The sequence below is a fragment of the Spinacia oleracea genome, chromosome 1, assembly GCF_020520425.1.
Source record: "Spinacia oleracea cultivar Varoflay chromosome 1, BTI_SOV_V1, whole genome shotgun sequence".
NCBI classification, from domain to species: Eukaryota; Viridiplantae; Streptophyta; class Magnoliopsida; order Caryophyllales; family Amaranthaceae; genus Spinacia; species Spinacia oleracea.
The window spans coordinates 116,295,569-116,317,347 of NC_079487.1; the positions used below are offsets into that span (position 1 = coordinate 116,295,569).

At 37.1% G+C, this 21,779-nt stretch overlaps 3 protein-coding genes across 3 annotated transcripts; 2 read left to right on the forward strand and 1 right to left on the reverse strand.

Annotated features, from left to right (window-relative positions):
• Positions 1-805: 805 nt before the first annotated feature.
• On the reverse strand, positions 806-2,969 carry LOC110797556 (uncharacterized). The gene is made up of 2 exons (XM_022002676.1): positions 2,907-2,969; positions 806-1,609 (listed from the first exon to the last, which is right to left on the reverse strand). Exons 1-2 carry the CDS (start codon positions 2,967-2,969, stop codon positions 806-808), a joined length of 867 nt encoding a protein of 288 aa, XP_021858368.1.
• Positions 2,970-13,126: 10,157 nt separating this feature from the next.
• Positions 13,127-14,335, forward strand: LOC130465630 (uncharacterized). Its single transcript, XM_056834466.1, has one exon. The coding sequence runs from the start codon at positions 13,127-13,129 to the stop codon at positions 14,333-14,335; it is 1,209 nt and encodes a 402-aa protein (XP_056690444.1).
• A 3,441-nt stretch (positions 14,336-17,776) lies between these two features.
• LOC110797539 (mitochondrial intermembrane space import and assembly protein 40 homolog) lies at positions 17,777-21,580 on the forward strand. Its single transcript, XM_022002661.2, has 4 exons — positions 17,777-18,029; positions 20,021-20,052; positions 20,167-20,292; positions 21,235-21,580. The coding sequence occupies exons 1-4, from the start codon at positions 17,930-17,932 to the stop codon at positions 21,412-21,414; spliced, it is 438 nt and encodes a 145-aa protein (XP_021858353.1). The 5' UTR covers positions 17,777-17,929; the 3' UTR covers positions 21,415-21,580.
• The last annotated feature ends 199 nt before the right edge of the window (positions 21,581-21,779 follow it).

Below are 21,779 nucleotides of genomic sequence, written 5' to 3' on the forward strand. Positions count from 1 at the left end.
TTCGCGTAGGCGGGAAAGACAACCTTCGGATAGCAATGTGGCGTCGCAGTTTCTGTCCTTTCCTCAGCAACAACAGCAGTCTGTGTTATTGCCTCAGCAGCAGCGTCCTGTGTCTTTCCTTCAGCAGCAGCAGTCTGTGTTATTTCCTCAGCAGCAGCGTCCTGTGTCCTTCATTCAGCAGCAGCAACATGTGTCTTTCCCTCAGCAGCAGCATCAATTCGATACTACCTCACAGGTTTCGCAGACGTTAGGTGTTATACCCTATACATGGGAGAGTGTGAGGCAGTTGCCCGGATTTAGGCTGCCGCAGGTTACTCAGCATGCAGATATCCCATATGACCCAGCACATGTCACCCATTCAGCGCAGTCCTTCCATTCTTCACCGTCCTTGCACTCGTCACATTCGTACCATTCTTCGGAGCGCAGATCTTCGTCTCATCGGTCAGGTGAAGAGGATGAGGTTGCCGATGATGCGTATGATGATGATTACGATTCTGGGATTGGTCAGGGGATTATACTTGATGTTAGAGGTGGTCAGGATCAGGTTGAGGGACAGGTTCAGGATCAGGGTCAGGATCAGGGTCAGGATCAGGATCAGGGTCAGGGTCAGGGTTTGATTTTGGATCTAGGGCTGGGTAATCCGGGACATTCTTCGGCGGGTAATCCGGGACATTGTTCGGTGTACCCGAAGGCGGTAAAACCAGTGGGGAGATCTGTTCTTGGTAGATTTGTTTCTTTAGCTGAGGAGGGCGCCATAGGCGCGGGGGGTAGTACGAGGGCGAGTAGGAGGAGGGACACGAGTTGGTTAGTTTCGGGACCGATGGGTGGAGGTAGTCTTGTACGTCGTGTCCATGCCAATGACGTCGTGTCCATATTTGTTAGTCTTGTACGTCGTGTCCATGCCAATGACCAATGGGTATGTACGTAGAACTTCCACCATTGAAGGGTGGGCAACGAACGCGTGAGTTACCGCCCTACTCCCCTCTTCGACGGCGATCCATTGAACATACTTGTGCTCTTTCGCCAGGTGCAAGAATTGTTGAGCGGGATTTCTTCTTTCATGTGCATCCCGTCTAATTTTATCGTTGTAGTTGTAAATGTGCCTCATATTAGGATGATCATCTGGATACTCTGTTTGCACGGCGGACATAATCACTTTTGGCTTGGCGTGCGCATTGTTCATCTGATGAATGAGATTCTTAGCTCCTGGACTTAGACCACTTATGCCTCGATGACCCTCTTCATACACAACTAAACTGTGATTGTGCGTGCCATGACCTTCACGCTTAACAATTTGCCACGCAAAATCCATGCGTTGGACACATTTCACTTCAAATTTACAACCGCACGCCTTAGTTTTCGTGTCTAGTCGTTCCGCCGCCTCCATATCTCGAGCACTTTTTCTCCTACCTCGGTCGCATTTCAAATAACGATACCCTCGACCATCCTTGAATTGTTTGTACGACATTTTTGTCAACAAGAAACCCAGCCCAATAGCCACTTGTTTAGCCCATTCCGCCGCTTCTTCAAAACTCGGGAAAATGTCATTTGTAACAAAATGATCAGAATAGTCTTTACCATCACCACCATAATCATCAGGCAACGGAATCTGAGCATTAAATAATAACCCAAGTTATTAATGCACAATAACTTAAAACTATATAATTCGATATTAAACTTTTAAACTTAATTTAAATAATAACCCAAGTCATTAATAAAATCAATTTACATTTTTTTTTAACAAAACATATTTAATATTTTTTATATCAAATAATTTTTTTTTTATTTACCTGAAAACAAACCAATATGATGCACGTAATACATATTATTCGACAAAAAACTTAATTCTAGTTAGCGAGTAAACAAACTAAATGTTACAAACTAATTAAGAAAAAGCCAAAAATTAAAGCCTATGATATCTTTCCATAAAAAAATAAACAAAAAGCCAAGAATCTTAAACAAGTATGTCGGTGGAGTCGTGGGCACATGAATAAAACATAAAAAAGAATGGAATAGGGCTCAAACCCCTATTCCTTCCCTAGGACAAAATAGGAGTCTCAACCCTATTCCCATCCTAGGCTGGAATAGGGATCTGAATCCTATTCCATCTTTTGTTTCCAATTACCCAGCACGGAATAGGGCTCATTTCCCAATCCCACCCTAGGACAAAATAAGAATCTAAGCCCTATTCCGTGCTATCATTTTTGCCGCACTCACCGACACGGAATTGGGCCCTTATTCCAATTCCAGCCCTAGGACAAGATAGGGATCTCATCCCTATTTTGTGTTTAACATTTTTTTTGTTCCTATCCAAAACACGGAATAGGGCTCCCAACCCAATTCCCACCCTAGGACAACAAGATAGGGATATCAACCATATTCCGTGTTTTTTTATTTTTGCTACCTGCGTTCCTTAACCAATTTTTTGTCAAATTTATTATAGTTAATATTCTAATATTTTTTTTATTATGTTTTCATAATTTATTATTAAATAGGTTATTTTTAAAAAGTCATTTATTAATTTTATCATCAATAAATAATTTGTCCAAATAAATAAAACTGAACATTTTTTACTTATCTAATTATTAACTTAGTTATAATCAAGAAATAAACAAATAATTTTAATCATGGTCAACAAATAAACAAATAATTTAATTCTAGTCAACAAATTAACAAAACTAAATTAAAAACTAATTAAAGAAATTAAGGAAAAACGGATTTTATATTTCTGGAATGGGATTATCATCCTTATTCCTTGTCTAGGAAGAATTGGAAAAACAATCCCATTCCATTGAATTAGATTCCCTCTTATGCATGGAATAGGGTTAGTAATACTACTTCTATGCCTAGGAGGAATGGGATTTCCAGCCCTATTCCCTTGTTTTCTTGGAAAAAAATTATTTTACCTCCCAAGTTGCTGCTGAAGCCGACGACGACGACAGAGGCGTTGAAGGAAGGTCGTCGTCCATTTACGTTCTCAGCCTAAATTTCACTACAATCACAATGATGACGACATCGGTGGTGGTGGTGGCGGTGGCGGCGACGGTGGTGGTGCTAGTGGTTGAGCTCACTGAGTGGAGAGAGTGACAATAATATGAATTGAGGTGGTGGTGGTGGCCCAACCAATTATGGCGGTGGCTAAGGTGGAGACGACAAAAATAGTGGTGGCCGGAATTATGTGGTGGGTCTAGTGAGAGAAAGTGGGGTAAGTGGGGTAAGTGGGTGGGAAAGTGGGGTGAGTGAGGGTGAGAGGGACAAGAGGGACATTTACTTAAATATAGGTGGGCGTTTATGCGGGCGACGAATAGTAACACCCTTTTCTTAGATAACTGTTATACAAGGAATATAATACGAAACGCTTATCATACATACCCGTATTGTATTCTTTTACCATAACTTTAAAAAAATACAATTAAAGGAATAATATAATATATAGAACGGTGTTGTATACAACCGTTTAATATCACGCTAATGCCAACATTAAAAACCTAATTGTACTGACTACTGAATATCCGCCTCCACTCTCATATTTTCTTTTATCCACCTCCACCCCCATCTTGTTCTCCATCTCCAAAAAGTGAAGAAATTGAAGGGCCTTCAAACTGGAATTCCTTAATCACGACTCATAGATAAAGCTGAATTGAAGATTAACAATGGCGGAGATGACAATGTGAAGGATCATCCCTCTTGCATGGTTTCTAGTGTCACCACCTTCCGCCGCCTCCTCCTACCTCATGTAATCTCTTTGTCGTTACTAGGGATTTTTCGATCGTCTTATACTCTCTATTTCATTTTTTAATTCGTCTGGTATTAATTAATTGGATTGTATGCTAAACACTCTCTTCAGTTTTTTTTTTTTTCTTTTTCAGTTTTGATTTGTTTTAATATTTTCAGATCTCCCAACTTCATCCTGAGTAATAATGTTTCTTTTTCCATACTTGATTTCGATTTTCGGGATCGTATGATTTCCCTTGTTCATAGCCTATTTGATTAGGGACCTTCTTCGATACTTCTAGCATAAATTTACCAATAAGATTACATGGGTTAGATTTTTTCTGTTGTTACTCCGTATTTTCTTTGATCTAGATTTGAATTAATAAGTTTTTTGTTGTTGCAGATAAGCAGAGGAAGCCGAAGAGTCCATCTCTCGAAACAACTTGATATCAGTGTTATCCTACCTTTGCAATCTCTTTTTTACTTATTTTGCCCTGATTATTCAATTCTCTTAATAATCTCTTTCTTGTATTTTTTGTAGGTTTATACGGAGAATGAGACAAATAAGAACAGATCATCAAAGATCTTTGCACATCCCCTTTATTTTGCATTTGAATTGTATTGGAAATCTAGGATTAAGTTTGGTTAACTTTTACCATTGAGTATTCTCGGTTGAATTAGGATTTAGGATGCGAGATTACATTTTACCAATGACTCGCGGATTTTGTAATATATAAGGTGTATCTTTTCTATTATATGAATTTTGTAATATATACAATGTATATTTTCTGTTATTTGGAAGCTTGTACACAGTACATTGATGTTTTGACTTTTGAGAATTAGAAAAAATAATTAGTTTGAATTATTGTGTCCACTAAAAGGATATTGTTCCCTTGTTAGATCCTCCCAAATTAAAATTAAGTAGAAAAATGAAGCAGTTACTTTTGGTGCAATTATTTTGGAATATTTTTTAATATTTCAAAATTAAGTGGAAAAAAGGGGTAGAATATAGAACGGGTGTGTAAGAAAACAACTTTCTATCTTAATATTAAGCATGAAGTATATGGTACGCCGTAATCTTATCAACTTTATGGATGCTGCGGGGCTGGTTGATATTGGCTATAATGGTTGTAAGTATACTTGGACTAATGCTAGGGATGGAATGGAGCTGATTCAAGAGTGACTGGACCGAGCTTTAGCCAATTCTCCATGGCTGGACAATTTTCCACATACTAAGGTTCACCATCTTCCTCGCATACACTCTGATCATTCTCCAATTTTAGTTTCTTTAGATAATTGTGCTGTGAATGGCCCCTTCCCTTTTAGATGTAAAGAGGTGTGGTTATCTCATCCGAAATTTTCTGATTATTTTGTTCAAAATTGGAAACCTCCTAATAATGACTTTTTAAATGGTAGGAACTGCTTTTTAAATACTATTCGTAACTGGAATCACAATATCTTTGGGAACCTTAAAAAACAAAAACGAATCATTATAGCTAGAATTGAGGGGATACAAATTGCTCTTAGTAATAAGTATTCTCGGTTTCTCATTAATTTAGAAGCTGATCTTTTAGCAAATCTTAATGATATCTATAAAAAAGAGAGAATTATTTGGGCACAAAAGGCAGGTATTAATTGGCGTAGATATGCTGACTATAATACCAAATATTTTCATACAATAGCAAAGATTAAAAAATCAAAGGGAAAGATTTTAACCCTAAAAAATGATCAAAATGAATGGGTATCTGTTGACCCTAAAGTTTTGATGATGACAAAGCAAACTCCTGACAATTGGTTAAGTTATGTTGCATAATAGGTTCCGAGATCCTTAGAGGGATAATGCTAAGTTAAGGAGATCCTGAGTTGGATAAACTAAGCAACGTGGAATATAAGCAAGTAATTGATCCATGTCAGACACTACATTGAAGAAATAATCATTAAGCAAGGCGAGATCCTTAGGCGAGTTCCTAAGGCGAGATCCTCATATATTATGTGGATCCTCGATGTTCCAGAGAAGGAAAAAATTGGGAAGTCTTCGAGTGAAGCTTCTAAAGGTGCAACATGAAGACTACAACATATGAGTTTATGTTTAGGATTTATGTAAGTATTTAATATTGTTTATACGTAATTTGGAACGAAAGGAACCTAAGTATTTTGGTACGTTTTAAATGAAATATGTTAACTGTAATTATAAAAGAGTTTTAACTTGGAAAATCTTTTTAATAAATAAAATGAATTTAATTAATAAATGAAACATAGGATTCTGATTTATTATCCTTGTTTCTCAAGTAAAAGATTTTCCATGTTCCTTGAAACTCTCCCCACGTATTTCTGTTTAACGTACATTTAGTGTTTTGATTTGGTCTCCCTTGTTTCTCTCCAACTATGCCCATGTTACTGAGCAGTAACTGTTAGTGGGTAGTTGAGGAGAACATGGGTACCCAACCCTAAGTAAAACTCTCCTATAAAAGGAGAAGAGTTTTGGCTTTTCAAAACACAACTGATTTCTACAAAATCTATCTTAAAGAGCTTAAACGTTTTAAAAGAATCAGTTGGCAAAATAGAGTGTTCCTTGAGTTCCTTATTACTATAAGCTTTATTACGTACTAGAATCTATCTATCATATTGTATTTTGGGTTGAAGGATTGAGTGATCCTTGAGTGACTTAGAGTTAAGTCAAAGAGAGAAAGAGCGACTAAGAGTTTAGTCAAAGAGAGAAACAGTGACTTAGAGTTAAGTCAAAGAGAAAAGGAGCGACTTAGAGTTAAGTCAGAGAGAGAAAGAGTAGCACAGTAATCGAAGGGGATTGCTGTGGGGAACTCGTGTTCGAGAGGAACTCGAGTTAAAGAGTGTATTTGTAATAGAGTTATTGCATTAATACAAAAGAGTAGTGAGGTTCTTCTTGATTAGGGTCAAGAAGGTTCCTCCATTTTATATCTTTCTTCGCTCATTATTCTCAGTTTCTTTATTGTTTAAATTCCGCAAGAAACTTACTCAAGTTCCCAAGAAACAATTCACCCCCCCTCTTGTCAAGTGTTCCTACTGAACTATCAGTTGGTATCAGAGCCGGATCTCACAAAAATACAGGAAACCCTGTTGAGAAAAAGTTCCTGGAAAGTATGAACGCTTACGAGAAACTCGAGGAAGGTTATTCCACTCAAAGACCTCCAATGTTCAACGGAAAATTCTACACCTACTGGAAGAACAGGATGGAGATCTACATCAAGGCAGAGAACTATCAAGTCTGGCGAGTCATAGAAGTCGGTGATTTCGAGGTAACAATGATCAATGCTCAAAATGAGGTAGTTCCTAAACCCATGTCTGACTTTACTAAGGAAGATTTTGAGAAATTTGAAATCAACGCAATGGCTGTGAAAATCTTGCATTGCGGCCTTGGACCTCATGAACATAACAGAGTTATGGGGTGCAAGAGCGCAAAGCAAATCTGGGATCTCCTTCAAATAACTCATGAAGGAACTAATGAGGTCAAACGTTCAAAAATTGATTTATTAATGTCTAAGTATGAACGTTTTGAAATGCAACCAAGAGAAACAATACAGGAAATGTTTACTCGTTTCACTAATATTACTAATGAACTAGTTTCTCTTGGAAGAAATATTCCCTCTGATGAACAGGTTAGGAAGATCCTAAGGAGCATGCCACAGGATGATAGATGGAGAACCAAGGTCACAGCATTGTTCGAAACAAAGGATTTCACCAAATTCAACATTGAACAATTGGCGGGATCCTTGATGACTCACGAATTACATCTAGGAGCAGTTGTTCCTGAGAACCGAGGCCTTGCTCTCAAGGCTGAGGAACAGGAGGACTCAGAACCTGATGAAGATGAGGTTGCTACGCTGGTCAGAAGAATGAAAAGATTTTACAGGAACTCTAAACCTGGAAATCTAAGAGGAAGGAACTCAATGAGAAAACTAAGCGGTTCCAAGTCTGACCAAGGATGTTTCAAGTGCGGTGATTCTGACCATCAAATCAAAGACTGTCCTCAGTGGAAAAATGAAAAAGGGAAAGGCAAGGGAAAAGATCAATACAAGGAAAGGTTCAACAAATCCACCTTTGCCAAACCCAATTTCAAGAAGGCAATGATTGAAGCTTGGGAAGAAGCCACTGACTCGGAAGAAGATGAGGATCAATCAGATGAAGAAACAGCAAACCTTTGTCTTATGGCAAAGATCGATGGAACCACCCAAGATCCATCAAGTGAAGTAAGGTCCTCAACTCTTTTATCTCTGTCTAAAACTAAATTAGTGGAATTATTGATAGAAACTCTAGACATTTTTAAAAAGCTTATCGTAATAAAGGCTCAAATTGACAAGGCAATGGAACTTAGCAAAGAACACACAACCTACCTCGATAATGTTAAATCTGATGTACATGGTAGGTTCTTTCAGTTGCCTGTCAGGAATACCTCTCTTAAAGACTATTTCGAAAGAGTTAAAAAAGTATATATTATGCTTGATGAATCTAACAATGTTGATGAAATTCAGGAACAAGAAGATTTCGAAATTGGTTTAATTCGTTTTACAGATAATGATGAGGAAATCTCTCCTGGAAGACATCAAAATGGAATAGAAGATCCACAAACACAAGGAACTGCTTCTAACCAAAAAGTTCCTGTACAAAGAAATCCAAGAGCCCCTGATCCTGAGGAACCAGAAAATGATGATTCTGAGGAACCGGAAGAAGATCAAGAAACCTCTGATGCAGAGGAACAAGGATCTCAGGAAACGGAAGGAACTGAGGAGACCTTAGATGTTCCAGTGGCACAATATCAACCTAAGCCCTGGAAACATCAAAGTTCTCACCCAATGGATCTGATTATCAGTGATATTAGGAAAGGAACTCAAACAAGGTCTCAACTAAGGAACTTCTGTGCTTTTCATGCGTTCCTCTCCACAATCAAGCCAAGGAACCACACTGAATCTTTGAAAGATACTGATTGGATCACTGCCAAGCAAAATGAGTTAAACGAGTTCCAAAGGAACAAGGTATGGCATCTGGAATCCAAACCAAAGAATCAAAAGGTCATAGGATCGATGTGGGTGTTCAGGAACAAGCTTGATAAACATACAACGATCATCAGGAACAAGGCAAGGTTAGTAGTCAAAGGCTACAATCAACAGGAAGGTATTGATTTCGAAGAAACGTTTGTACCTGTTGTTAGATTAGAAGCTATTCGAACTCTAATTGCTTTTGCAGCCTTTATGGGATTTAAGTTGTATCATATGGACGTCAATGCTTTCTTAAATGATTTTTTTGAAAAAGACGTCTATATGGAACAACCCCCCGGTTTCGAGAATCCCGAATTTCCGAATCACATCTATAAGCCTGACAAAGCTCTCTATGGGTTAAAGCAGGCTCCGAGATCGTGGTACGAGAGATTATGCAAGTTTCTTTTACAAAATGATTTTAAACGAGGAAGAATTGATAAAATTCTATCTTTAAAAGCAAAAGGATCTGATTCACTAGTTGTACAAATTTACTTTGATAATTTACTGTTTCGTACAAATAATGAAAGTTTTTGCAAGAATCTTGCAAAGTAAACAAGCAGAGAGAAGCATGAGAAAATGAGAATGGAACTCGGGATGATCAAAATAAGATAAGTAAGCTGACAGTTCCTCATGAGGTATGACTTTTTTAGATTTGTGCATTACTACTGTATACCATTATAAATACATGTGCGTAAAGCATAACTGAAGTTTACCATTGTTAAGGAACAACCAAAAATTTAGAATTAAAATGTGTGTTTAATTAGTCAGTAATATGAGATACGTAATTCAAACAGTTCCACTAAAATATAAGGATCATGGATATATTTTTTATGTTACAATTTTTTCCTATCTTTTATTTTTCCACAAATTATTTTTATTTTTCTTTTATATATCCATAATTTTTTATTCCATTAAATTTTATTTTTCCAAAATCAAAAGCTAATGGATCACTCCTATGGATCTCATACCCAAAGCCACCACAAATTCACATCTCACCAAATTCAAACACATGAAACCCAAAAATTAAAAATCCCCAAATTCAAACCCTAACAATGAAAATCCCCAATCTGAAACCCTAACCACCACAATTGGCGGCCGGACTCCACGAGCCACAACCACCGGTGGCCTCGGCTCGGCGACCGGACCCAACCCGACCGACCGACCACCGAAGCCCCGACACCGCAAACCCTCTCGACCCTCACGCCCTTCTCCACAAACCAACACCGCCTTAACCCGCGACAACCAACGACAGGTATCTCGCCGCCGTTCATAGCCCGCCGGTGACAGCTCCTTCGTTGCTGGTTTCCCTAAACCCGTCCGCGACCACAGCACCTACCCCCGCAACCACCCAGTTCGCGGACACCACACCCCATCCCAAACCGTTCGCGACCACCATCAAATCTCACGCCCAGATCGCGACCCATCTCCACCAAAACCCGACCTGCTCGTGGACTCACCACCCAAACCCGACGACTCCGACAACTCTACCCACCCTCCACCCAGCCCAGAACCACCGTCCTCCCTACCTTCCGCCTCCCCTCCTGTTCAGGTCGCCGAGGAAAACAAAGAGGACCACCACCGACCCGCTAAGAGTCAGCGGCAGTCGGGCGGTGAGGTTATTGCATAAACCGGAAAAAAAAAAAAAAAATACGGATTGTTCTAAGGGGGAAGTTACCTCGTTCCGTGTTCCTTCGGTTGAGGATGCACATTTGGTAATTAATCAGATTGGGTGCGACAAATATACTGGGGAATTCGTTGAATGATATGGTGGGTTATGATTTTTTATTAAAGGGATGTCGTTAAAAAAATAAAAAAAAATAAAAAAAATAGAATGGTAGTTGATATATCTTTTGATAATGAGAATAATGATGAGAAGGTGGGAGACTTAATGGAGGCAGTAGAAATTGAGACAGGGTGTGGATTGATATGCAGTTGAGAAAGGACCAACCTAAACTTGCTACATACCCAAACCATCTTCCCTGATCCTAGCTTTTGTGTTACATGATGCTTTTGATTTTTTTTGGAACTTTTTATTTTATTTTTTTATTTTCTTTTTGGTATGTAACCATCTGTTGGGAAACATACAATTTTTCTTCCTTTATTTCTGTGGAACTCCTAAAGGATCGTATCTCTAAAAACTTGGCTTGTTAATTATTATGTTTTATATTCGAATTAGTATGTTGGAACTTAACTTTGAGGCTAACTTAGTTTGCCAACCGTTGATCGGAGGGCGCTCTAATCGGTATATATTAGTATTGTGTATTTCTACTTTTTGTTAATGCCAACAGGGGGAAATGAATGCAAACTTAACTTAAATTGATCACTTGAGTCCGTCTCACTACTCTCTTCTCGATGTAAGTTTATAAAATTTTATTTCTCGTTCTTAATTTTATTTTCGTTTATTAAAATTAATTTCAATTTTCCTTAATTTCATTTAGGAAATTTAGATTAATTTTTATAAAAATACTTTATTTAATTTATTGCTTTATATTTATGCTAATTGATTATTATTGCATTTAGTGAAAGTTTGCTTATGTTGTCATCACCAAAAAGGGGGAATATTGTTGACCCTAAAGTTTTGATGATGACAAAGCAAACTCCTGACAATTGGTTAAGTTATGTTGCATAATAGGTTCCGAGATCCTTAGAGGGATAATGCTAAGTTAAGGAGATCCTGAGTTGGATAAACTAAGCAACGTGGAATATAAGCAAGTAATTGATCCATGTCAGACACTACATTGAAGAAATAATCATTAAGCAAGGCGAGATCCTTAGGCGAGTTCCTAAGGCGAGATCCTCATATATTATGTGGATCCTCGATGTTCCAGAGAAGGAAAAAATTGGGAAGTCTTCGAGTGAAGCTTCTAAAGGTGCAACATGAAGACTACAACATATGAGTTTATGTTTAGGATTTATGTAAGTATTTAATATTGTTTATACGTAATTTGGAACGAAAGGAACCTAAGTATTTTGGTACGTTTTAAATGAAATATGTTAACTGTAATTATAAAAGAGTTTTAACTTGGAAAATCTTTTTAATAAATAAAATGAATTTAATTAATAAATGAAACATAGGATTCTGATTTATTATCCTTGTTTCTCAAGTAAAAGATTTTCCATGTTCCTTGAAACTCTCCCCACGTATTTCTGTTTAACGTACATTTAGTGTTTTGATTTGGTCTCCCTTGTTTCTCTCCAACTATGCCCATGTTACTGAGCAGTAACTGTTAGTGGGTAGTTGAGGAGAACATGGGTACCCAACCCTAAGTAAAACTCTCCTATAAAAGGAGAAGAGTTTTGGCTTTTCAAAACACAACTGATTTCTACAAAATCTATCTTAAAGAGCTTAAACGTTTTAAAAGAATCAGTTGGCAAAATAGAGTGTTCCTTGAGTTCCTTATTACTATAAGCTTTATTACGTACTAGAATCTATCTATCATATTGTATTTTGGGTTGAAGGATTGAGTGATCCTTGAGTGACTTAGAGTTAAGTCAAAGAGAGAAAGAGCGACTAAGAGTTTAGTCAAAGAGAGAAACAGTGACTTAGAGTTAAGTCAAAGAGAAAAGGAGCGACTTAGAGTTAAGTCAGAGAGAGAAAGAGTAGCACAGTAATCGAAGGGGATTGCTGTGGGGAACTCGTGTTCGAGAGGAACTCGAGTTAAAGAGTGTATTTGTAATAGAGTTATTGCATTAATACAAAAGAGTAGTGAGGTTCTTCTTGATTAGGGTCAAGAAGGTTCCTCCATTTTATATCTTTCTTCGCTCATTATTCTCAGTTTCTTTATTGTTTAAATTCCGCAAGAAACTTACTCAAGTTCCCAAGAAACAATTCACCCCCCCTCTTGTCAAGTGTTCCTACTGAACTATCAGTATCTGATCAACTACTTTTAAAAAATATGGCTTCTTCTTATTTTCAGTGCCTTTTTACTTCTCAACATATTCATGGCAATGCTAATTTCAATAATAAAAGCAACCTAAAACTTACTGAAGAGGAAATCAGAGATTTATCTATCATGGTTTCAATAGAGGAAGTTAGACATAATCTCTTTTCTATGGACCCTATCAAAACCCCTGGTCCTGATGGTATCCAACCAATTTTTTTCCAAAAACACTGGAACGATCTGGGAATAACCATTTATGATTTTTGCGTTTCCTGTTTTAGGAGTGGTTCAATTCCTAAGGAGATCAATAAGTCCTATATAGCCCTAATTCCGAAAATTCCTAATCCCTCCCTCATTACGGAATTTAGGCCGATAGGGCTTTGTAACACTATTTATAAATTAATCACCAAAATAATTTCATCTAGAGTTAAGTCTATTTTAAATCGGATTATTAGTCCGTTGCAATCTAGTTTTATCAAGGGCCGAGGAATAGAGGATAATGTTATTTTGGTCAAAGAAATGGCACATCATTTTCATAAGGCAAAAAAGAGGAATAAAATTATGGCGTTAAAATTAGATATTACGAAAGCTTATGATAGCTTAGAATGGGATTTTATAAGAGAAACTCTATTGTTTTTCGATTTCCCAAAGCATTTCATCAATTTGATCATGTCTTGTATTACCTCGTCTTCTATTTCTGTTCTCTGGAATGGGGAAATTTGTGATTCATTTTGTCCATCTAGGGGAATTAGACAAGGAGATCCTCTATCTTCATATATTTTTGTCCTTTGTTTGGATAGACTTTCTACTATGATTGAAGATTTGGTTCATCAGGGACATTGGAAACCCATAGCTTTGACCAAAAATATTAAAATTTCTCATGTCTTCTATGCGGATGACGTTTTTCTTTTTAGTACTGCTTCGGTGGATAATATGAATGTAGTAATGACATTATTGGAACAATTTGGGAATATGTCAGGGTTAAAATTAAGTTTAACTAAGTCAACCCTAATTTTTCCTCAATCCCTTAATCATAATGTAAGAAGAGACATAGCTGGAAATTATGGCATTAAAACTTCTTCTTCTTTTGGTAAATATTTGGGGGTGGACATTAGACCTCATAAACTAAAAATTAATAACTACAAAGGTCTGTTGGATAAAATGATGGATAGAATAAGAGGTTGGCAAGCTAAGCTTTTGAATATGGCAGGACGTTGCACTCTAATTAGATCAGTACTTAACTCTTTCCCCCTTTATGCCATGCAAACTACTCTAATTCCTACCACCATTACCTATGCTATTGAAAAATGTTGTAGAAAATTTTTATGGAACAAGGTGGACAGAAGTAAATATATGGCAAGATTAGCTTGGGATAAAGTTACTCTTCCTACTAATGTTGGAGGGTTGGGAATAAGAAGATTGAGGGATTGGAATTTGGCCTTTATGGCAAAACTAGGATGGACTATCCTTGATAAACCAGACAAATTGTGGGTAAGAATTTTAAAGGAAAAGTACCTAAAGAATTCGAACCTTTTAAACTCTATGCCTAACTACAATCAATCTCCCTTATGGAGGGATATTCTAAAGGGCAATCATATTCTTCAAAAGGGTTTAATCATAGGAATTGGAAATGGGAAGAACACTTCTATTTGGTATCATCATTGGATAGGGGATGCCCCTCTTTATACCCTTGAGGATATTAAAATTTCGGAGTTGAAATCCCACTAGTTTGTTAATAGAATCATTTGAAATGGAAAGTGGTATCTTGATGAAATTCAACATCTTCTCCCTACTCATATTAAAGATCTCATTCTCGCATACCCTCTTTCAAATAATATGGATGAAGAGGATTTTATCAGATGGAAATACTCAAAAAATGGTGATTTTGAGATTAAATCAGCTTATCATATTCAATTACATGATCCTTCTCCCACTTCTTTTTCTAACTTTCCTTGGAAAACAATTTGGAAAATAAAATGCCCTTACAAATACAAAATGCTCCTATGGAATTGCTGTCATGAAATCTTACCAGTAGCTGCAAATTTAAATCAAAGAATTCAGAACATTAGCCCTACCTGCTCTAGGTGCCAACATCAAAGGGAGGATCACTTGCATTTTTTTAGGGATTGCCCCCAATCTAGTGTTCTGTGGTCCTTCATTTTTCAGAGGGTTTGGAACTCTGAGCATTTCCAGTTCTGTGCCTTTTATAATTCAAGTTGGAAGGATTGGATTCAATTTAATCTCCATAATTCTCCTTCTTGGAAAGTTATTTTTATTGTTGCTATTTGGCATATTTGGATCTCTAGAAACAAAGCTGTTTTTGATCTCAAAATGAGAAGTGCTTTCTCTCTTTATAACTCTTTCTTTATAGACTGGAAATCTACTAACTTGGCTTTGCAGGGTAAGAGTACAGATATCAAAACGAATCTCCCCCCTATTAGGAAGCAGTGGATGCCACCTTTGGAAGGATATATGAAGCTAAATATTGATGGTGCCTGGAAATCAGGAAATGTAGCAGGAGGTGGAGGTGTTTTTAGAAGACACACTGGCTCCTGGTTTGTTGGTTTCTCTACAAAGTTTAGGGTTCATTCTCCTTTGGCTTCTGAACTCTATGCTTTGAGAGAGGGACTAAAAATTGCGAAGAATTTCTTAATTGATAAGTTGGAAGTGGAAACAGATGCTTTGAACCTTAAGCTCCTACTTGATAAAGTGAAAGATCATCCTCATCATGAATTGGGTCCTGTGCTTCAAGAGGTTACTCAACTTTTGGGAGAAAACTGGATCATTAGTTTCTCTCACATTCCAAATACCTATAACAGAGTTGCTCATGCTTTGGCAGCTCACTCTTTGATTATGGTGGTGCAACATAAGCTTCACTATATCATTCCATCTTGTGCAAAAGAGGAATATGAGGGAGATTTTGAAAAAGCAAATCCGGCATATGCAGAGGAGATGAGAAGAAATGCCCGTGATCAAGTTTTGGCTATGTGCAATGCAAGAAAAGAAAATGCAACAAGGATCAACAATATAGCTCAGACTTCTTCAGCTTCAGAAATTGTCTTCGGTTCCATAGTCTCTACTATCAAACAAGTGATGCAGGATAAAGATTCAGGAAAGGAAGGAATCAGTACAGATAAAGGAAAAGGAAAGGCTTTTGTTCCATTTGTTGTTGGTAGTTCAACAATTCCAAAAGATATAGAAATTGTTGAAGTTGAGGATGATGAGGAGAACGATACTGTCACCAACAACTAATTTGGACCTTTCCATTTGATGCGGCGCATTCTTCACAGGGATAAATATATGGCGTCTTTTTGGATGTATATAATTCTAGTATTAAAGCTTAAGTATTTTAGTATTATCGATTATGGTGCTATGATAGGAGATGCTTATCATCCTCATTTTGATATTTTCACCTTTTGTGGGCTTCAGAAGAATAGTTAGTGTGACTAGGATGATTTGCACAGATGATCTGATTTTTTTCTGGATCATGATCACTTTTGTTAGAATTAGGGTTACAAACCCTAATTAATTAATATATATATTTCGTCGGTTTTGCGTTAAAAAAAAAAAGAAGTATATGGTACGCCTATGTACGGAAGATGCTCTGTATCTCAATATTTAATAGGAAGAATAGAGGACGGTTATGTACGGAAGGCGTGCTTTATTATAGAGTATAGGAGACGGTTATGTACGTTAACCGTTCTATATTCCTTCTTCATATCCTGATTTTTAGGAAAGGAATAGAGGACGCTTATTTCTTATCACTGTACTTTATAACTAGGTATATAAAACGCTTCTTTTACCCGTTTTATAAACTTTATAGCGCGCTGAGTTGGAGAACGTCTCTAAGGCGTCCTATAAAGTGTATTTCAACAGTACTCTATGCCCTTTTTTGTAGTAGTGGAGGTCCTCTAAGCCTAAAGGAGATCCAACAAAGACAAGTGGTAATTAAGTTCCTGAGAACCACAATATAATCTTCGTTATATTGTGACATGCATATATTATTTGCTACTTTCACCACCACATAAATCTGCTCTATAAATTTGACTAATTTATAACGCCTAATAAGATAATATCTAGACAATTTGGATATTCAGATAGGTTCCTTAAATCAACCTAAAGCACATATTCGACCTATTGTTTAGTTAATTTATCTGTGTATTAAAATCAATTCATCTTAGAGATGTAGTATAACGCATGTCACTGAGTTTATATGTGACACAAAATTGGAATCCCAATAGAGGTGGATCGGATGTGGAAAATGTTCAATTCTGCCCCTGTCCGGCCCGTTGCATCCTAGTCTCAAAGTTCGAGTTTTTCAAGCCAAAAGTGAGTTGCAATGGATTTTGGCTTAAACGACCTAAAATTGATGTCCAAAGCTCGGGATTTCCTCTTAAGGTCAAGCCTAAAATACCTACCTTAACCTAGATTTTTGCTGGAAGGGATATATTTAATCATTACTACTTTAGATTTTTTTTCCGCTTAATAATGAAATCGGGCATGTGTCAAAACTTATTATTCAAAGTGCACCCCATCTAATAAGCCTAGACACCCGAGGGAGGGAAATAAGTAAGAGAATTGAATCTCCAAAGTGCTTTGACCTGCTCCTATGACCCCAAGGTCAAACCCGTGATAGATTAAAGAAAAATATGGTCAACCCCGTGATAACTAGGTTAAAACTCACACACCTACCAAAGCATTTAACCTGGTCTTTTTTTTTAATGGGGGAAGAACAATATCATTAATAATTAGCCATACGAGTATACGACATCTACAATGGTAAAATGGATCTGCATACCGCAGATTCAAAGAAAATACATAATTGTTACAATAAAAAAAATTACTATTCTGCATCCTAAACCACAGATCGTACTCCACCGCTTCTAGTTTGACGCGAGCAGTGATTTTCGATGTTTTTTCATCTTTTCATATAGAGCCCTTCGCAATCTGCGCATTTAACCTGATCTTAACTTGGCTCGAGCTTGGAATATAGCAATATTATGTATTTTTTAGTAATTTTTTTAAAAAAAGTATTTGCCATGAGACTAGATTGACAACCCCAAAATTTGAATTGAATCAAACCACGACATTGGTTCATTTAAACATGAGCCGATCTAAAAATTATCTCGAACCGAACTTGATCCAAACGACCCGATCGTGGACGTGCCAACTTTAGACGAGAGACGGCCTCGCGGGACTATGTGACTCACTGTAGTCACTGTAGTCGTGTTCCCTTGCTCGCTGGAACGAGGTTACTTCTCTGGATCAATTGTCAACTTCTTTTGTTACTTTCTGTGCAGCAACCAGCAACGAAGCTAGAAAATGGGTCAATCTCAAAGTGATTCGTCCGCGTCCACCATTGATGAGACCCCAAAGGAGAACTCAAATGCCCCACCTTCTTCCTTGGAATCTCTAATTGCAGGTCTGTTTCCTCCAAATTTTTTTGGGTTTCGTTTAATTTTCCATCTGCTTCTTTATTAGAAATTGAATTGCACTTCTCTGCAAAATTATCCTCCTTACTTTATTGATTTTCTGTTAAAGGTAACACTTAACTTGAGAAGGGGACAGTAAATTCATTCTGGGGATTTTAGTTGATAATAATAATTTGGAATCGGTTTTGGCTGATAAATTTTAATCCCTTTTCCGCAGTTAATAATGAGGTTGAAGATTGATCAGAGTTCAGATTATTTTTTGAGAAAAAATGTGACATGGTTTTTGCCGGAAATTATGAGCTAGAAGAACAATTTCTTTAATTGGGTATCATCAAATTCACAAATTTCACTTAAATTCCAAATATCTGAAATTTAGTGTTTCAAATTTTACAGTAAATTTTATGCAATTTAGAGACGAGTACTTCACAGAAAATACATGTGGATTATGAACACTTTCTAATGAGTACTGTATAAGTATAACATAACATTTCAACAACTTTTAGTTTTATTACTTTGTACTCCAGTTCTTATTTTAAACTGAAGTCTCCCTAAGTTAGCACCAAGTTTAGGATGTCAATTTAAGCTTCCATAGGATGCTTTCTTGAAGGTTGTAAGTTTGGGTCATGGAATGAAGCGAAAGTATGGGGTATGGATGTATTGTAGATGAGAATAGGCTTTGGTTTTACTTTTTGTGTTATTATTTTTGTCAAATGATTGAAACTGTCTGCAATGTTCTTGGAATCTTAAAGAGTTAAAGAAATGGTTTCTGGTTGGTCACTTGGTAGAAAGTCTAAAAACCTTGTAGGCTTTGAACCTCTTGAAATGTTGACTGTCGTTTTTCCTTAAATAGAAATATGACACACGACTGTCTTTGATTTCTGCTATCATTGACTATAGGCTTCATTCTATGCTGATCTAGACGAGGGCTGGCTTTTTAGTAAGCTTGTTTCCGCAGAACTTGGTCATGGGTCGTGGAGGGATGAATCATATTCTTTCTCGAGGTTATCTTGTAAATTTTTCCTCCATTCAGTCGTGTATGTTGGTTGCCTCTGCACTGACCGAGAATGCAAAGCACTTTGATTCAAAATATAGTGTCGCTGACTGATTTAGGGTTTCAAAAGGGGAGGCCCAAGTTATAGATGTTGCTTTAAGAACTCCAATTCTCCCCCTTATTAGCAGCCAAAGATGGCCTCTCTAGGCCCTGTTCCCACACTTCATCAAAGTGTTTTCGCCCTTTCCACACTTGTCAATTTAGCAGGCTTGCTATGATCTGGTTATATATACTATACCATCATTATCATTACCCCATTGCCTCAAAGAGGCTCCCGCAAGAAGCGGGGTAAGGAGGGGTCGGGTGTACGCAACCTTACCCCTGCAATCGCAGAAAGGTTTCCAATTGACCCAAAATAGATGACGGGACGACAACGGGAAGACCATCTTCTACTTCATGGAAAGGAAGTGAAGAGGTTTTAAGAGCCATTTTGATTTAGTCCATTACATCCCACAGCCAAAAGAACAAATGAATCTTTGGCTCCGTCGGAAATGGACAAATTTGGTTACTATGATAAAATAAAATAAAAACCTGTTTTAAATACTAGTATACATGTAAAAAGAAGAATTGGACCAGAAAATATTGGCATAGGGAAGGTTGTGTAGATAGCTATCCTTTGTAAATGGTTTCTAGATTGAAAGATTACTTTGGCACTTAGGCTACAAACCCATTGGAAGGCATGTGCTTGACTTGCTTGGGTGTATGGTTGCATAGGGAAGCCTGGTTGTACTGAATGCGTAACCGAATAATGACAGGAGTTGGGAATTACAACAATTTCTCGATTAGAAAAATAAAGACAGCGACAATGATTTTCACTTGTTATATGAAATTGATTATTCTAGGATTTCTATCTATGATTTTTGCATGTTGTTTTCAGTGAGAATATGATTCCTATTTGAACCTTATACAATTTCCTTTTTGGCATTGCAGAGGCAGCAGCATACGGTGATAGCGAGAATGAGGTCATTAAGCTCTACTGTTGAACAGTTGAAGTATCTTCTTTGTTATATATTCAAGAAAGTTTTTCTCCTTGTATTATTTTGTTCTTTCCTAAATGAGTTGTGTGTTCTTTTCAGTCTATTGATGCAAAAGCTAGAAAAGCGTTGGAATGCCCATGTATAGCTGACTTGCGAGAAGGCTCATGTGGGAGTCAATTCTCAGAGGCCTTCCTCTGTTTTCTTAAGAGCACTGCTGAAGAAAAGGTGAGTGCACATAACAGACAACAATTATAGTTTCTCCATAAACAGCTTTTAACATATACTTCCTCCGTTTGAAAATAGATTCTACATAGAGAAGTGGTACATTATCTAAGAAAGTTAGAAAGATTGTAACGAGCCACATTTTGGCATATCAATTCCACCTTTAACCCCCCAAATTTGGTCCCCACCTTTTAGTATGAGGGCATGTTTTAGTTTAAGGTACCTTTCCAAAACTAATACTTCGTATGTGGGAATCATTGTGACAGCTCTGTATATGGGAAGTGTAGCAATTATTATGAAACAAAGGAAGTTTGCACCCAAAAAAATTATGAAAAAGAGGAAGTAATACGTTTGAATAGCATATGCAGTGATGCATGTATTGGTTTTATTTGTGAAATCTAATTTAGTTCAAGTGATAACTTTCAACTCTTAAATGGAAACGTTTGATTAATTTTTTCGAGAATAATGGTATGATAATTTATTTGGATATAATAGACTTAATCAAAATGGCTCTCAAAACCTCTTCGCTTCTTTTCCATGAAGTAGAAGATGGTCGTCCCGTTATTGTTTATGGGTAAATTAGAAACAACTTCTTTGCTGCAATACAGGGTAAGGTTGCGTACGTCCGACCACCCCTTACCACGCTTGTAGCGGGAGCCTCTTTGAAGGCACTGTGGTAATGATAATGAATGGTATGATCATTTATTTTTATGGTACGTTGGAGGTGAGGCAAGGGTGGAGATGGTGTGAGGACGGGGAAGCAAATCATGTGTGATAAAACTCGAGAAGTTTTCATCCTTTGATATGTTTGTTCGCAAATTTGGTTTGGTTATGGATCTTTGGTTGAAATGGAATTCTCGATTTCACTTCATTTTGTTGAGTAACAGAGGTTATGTCTTTCGTTTATTCATGATATAATATTGGCTTTTGTTTGTCTGTTTTCAGGGCTCCGACTGTGTGCATCCGTTTGTGGCATTGCAAAGTTGTATAAAGGCCAATCCAAATGCATTTTCAAAGGATATTGTGGGAGATGATAAAGTCAAGGAAGAAGTGTCTTCTGCAAATTACAGAATACATCCACCAAAATGGTCTTTAGAATCCCAAAGTCCTAAACCTAAACTGTAAACCGTAGAGAAAATTATTCACCCCAAAATTTGCGCAAAACTTCCTTTGTCTATTGGCATGCATGTTTTATGAGTAGTAAAGAACAATCTAGCACCACGGCTTGTTGTATGCAGGTTGATTGCTCGAGGATAGAAATGAAAAGATAGCTGAAATGCTCTTTTGAGAACTGTGTAACAACGAATAATCTCATACAAAGCGTTGTGACACTTAATTTGCTTCGACTAGTTACGCTTTCTTGTACACAAAGTGAACTTACTTCACAGTAGTAAAAAAATAAGCATTTATAATCTCTCTAATCGACCATGAGGAAGATTAATGTTCCAACTCACAAAGATGAACTGAAATGAAGAGAAGATAAAGCTGCT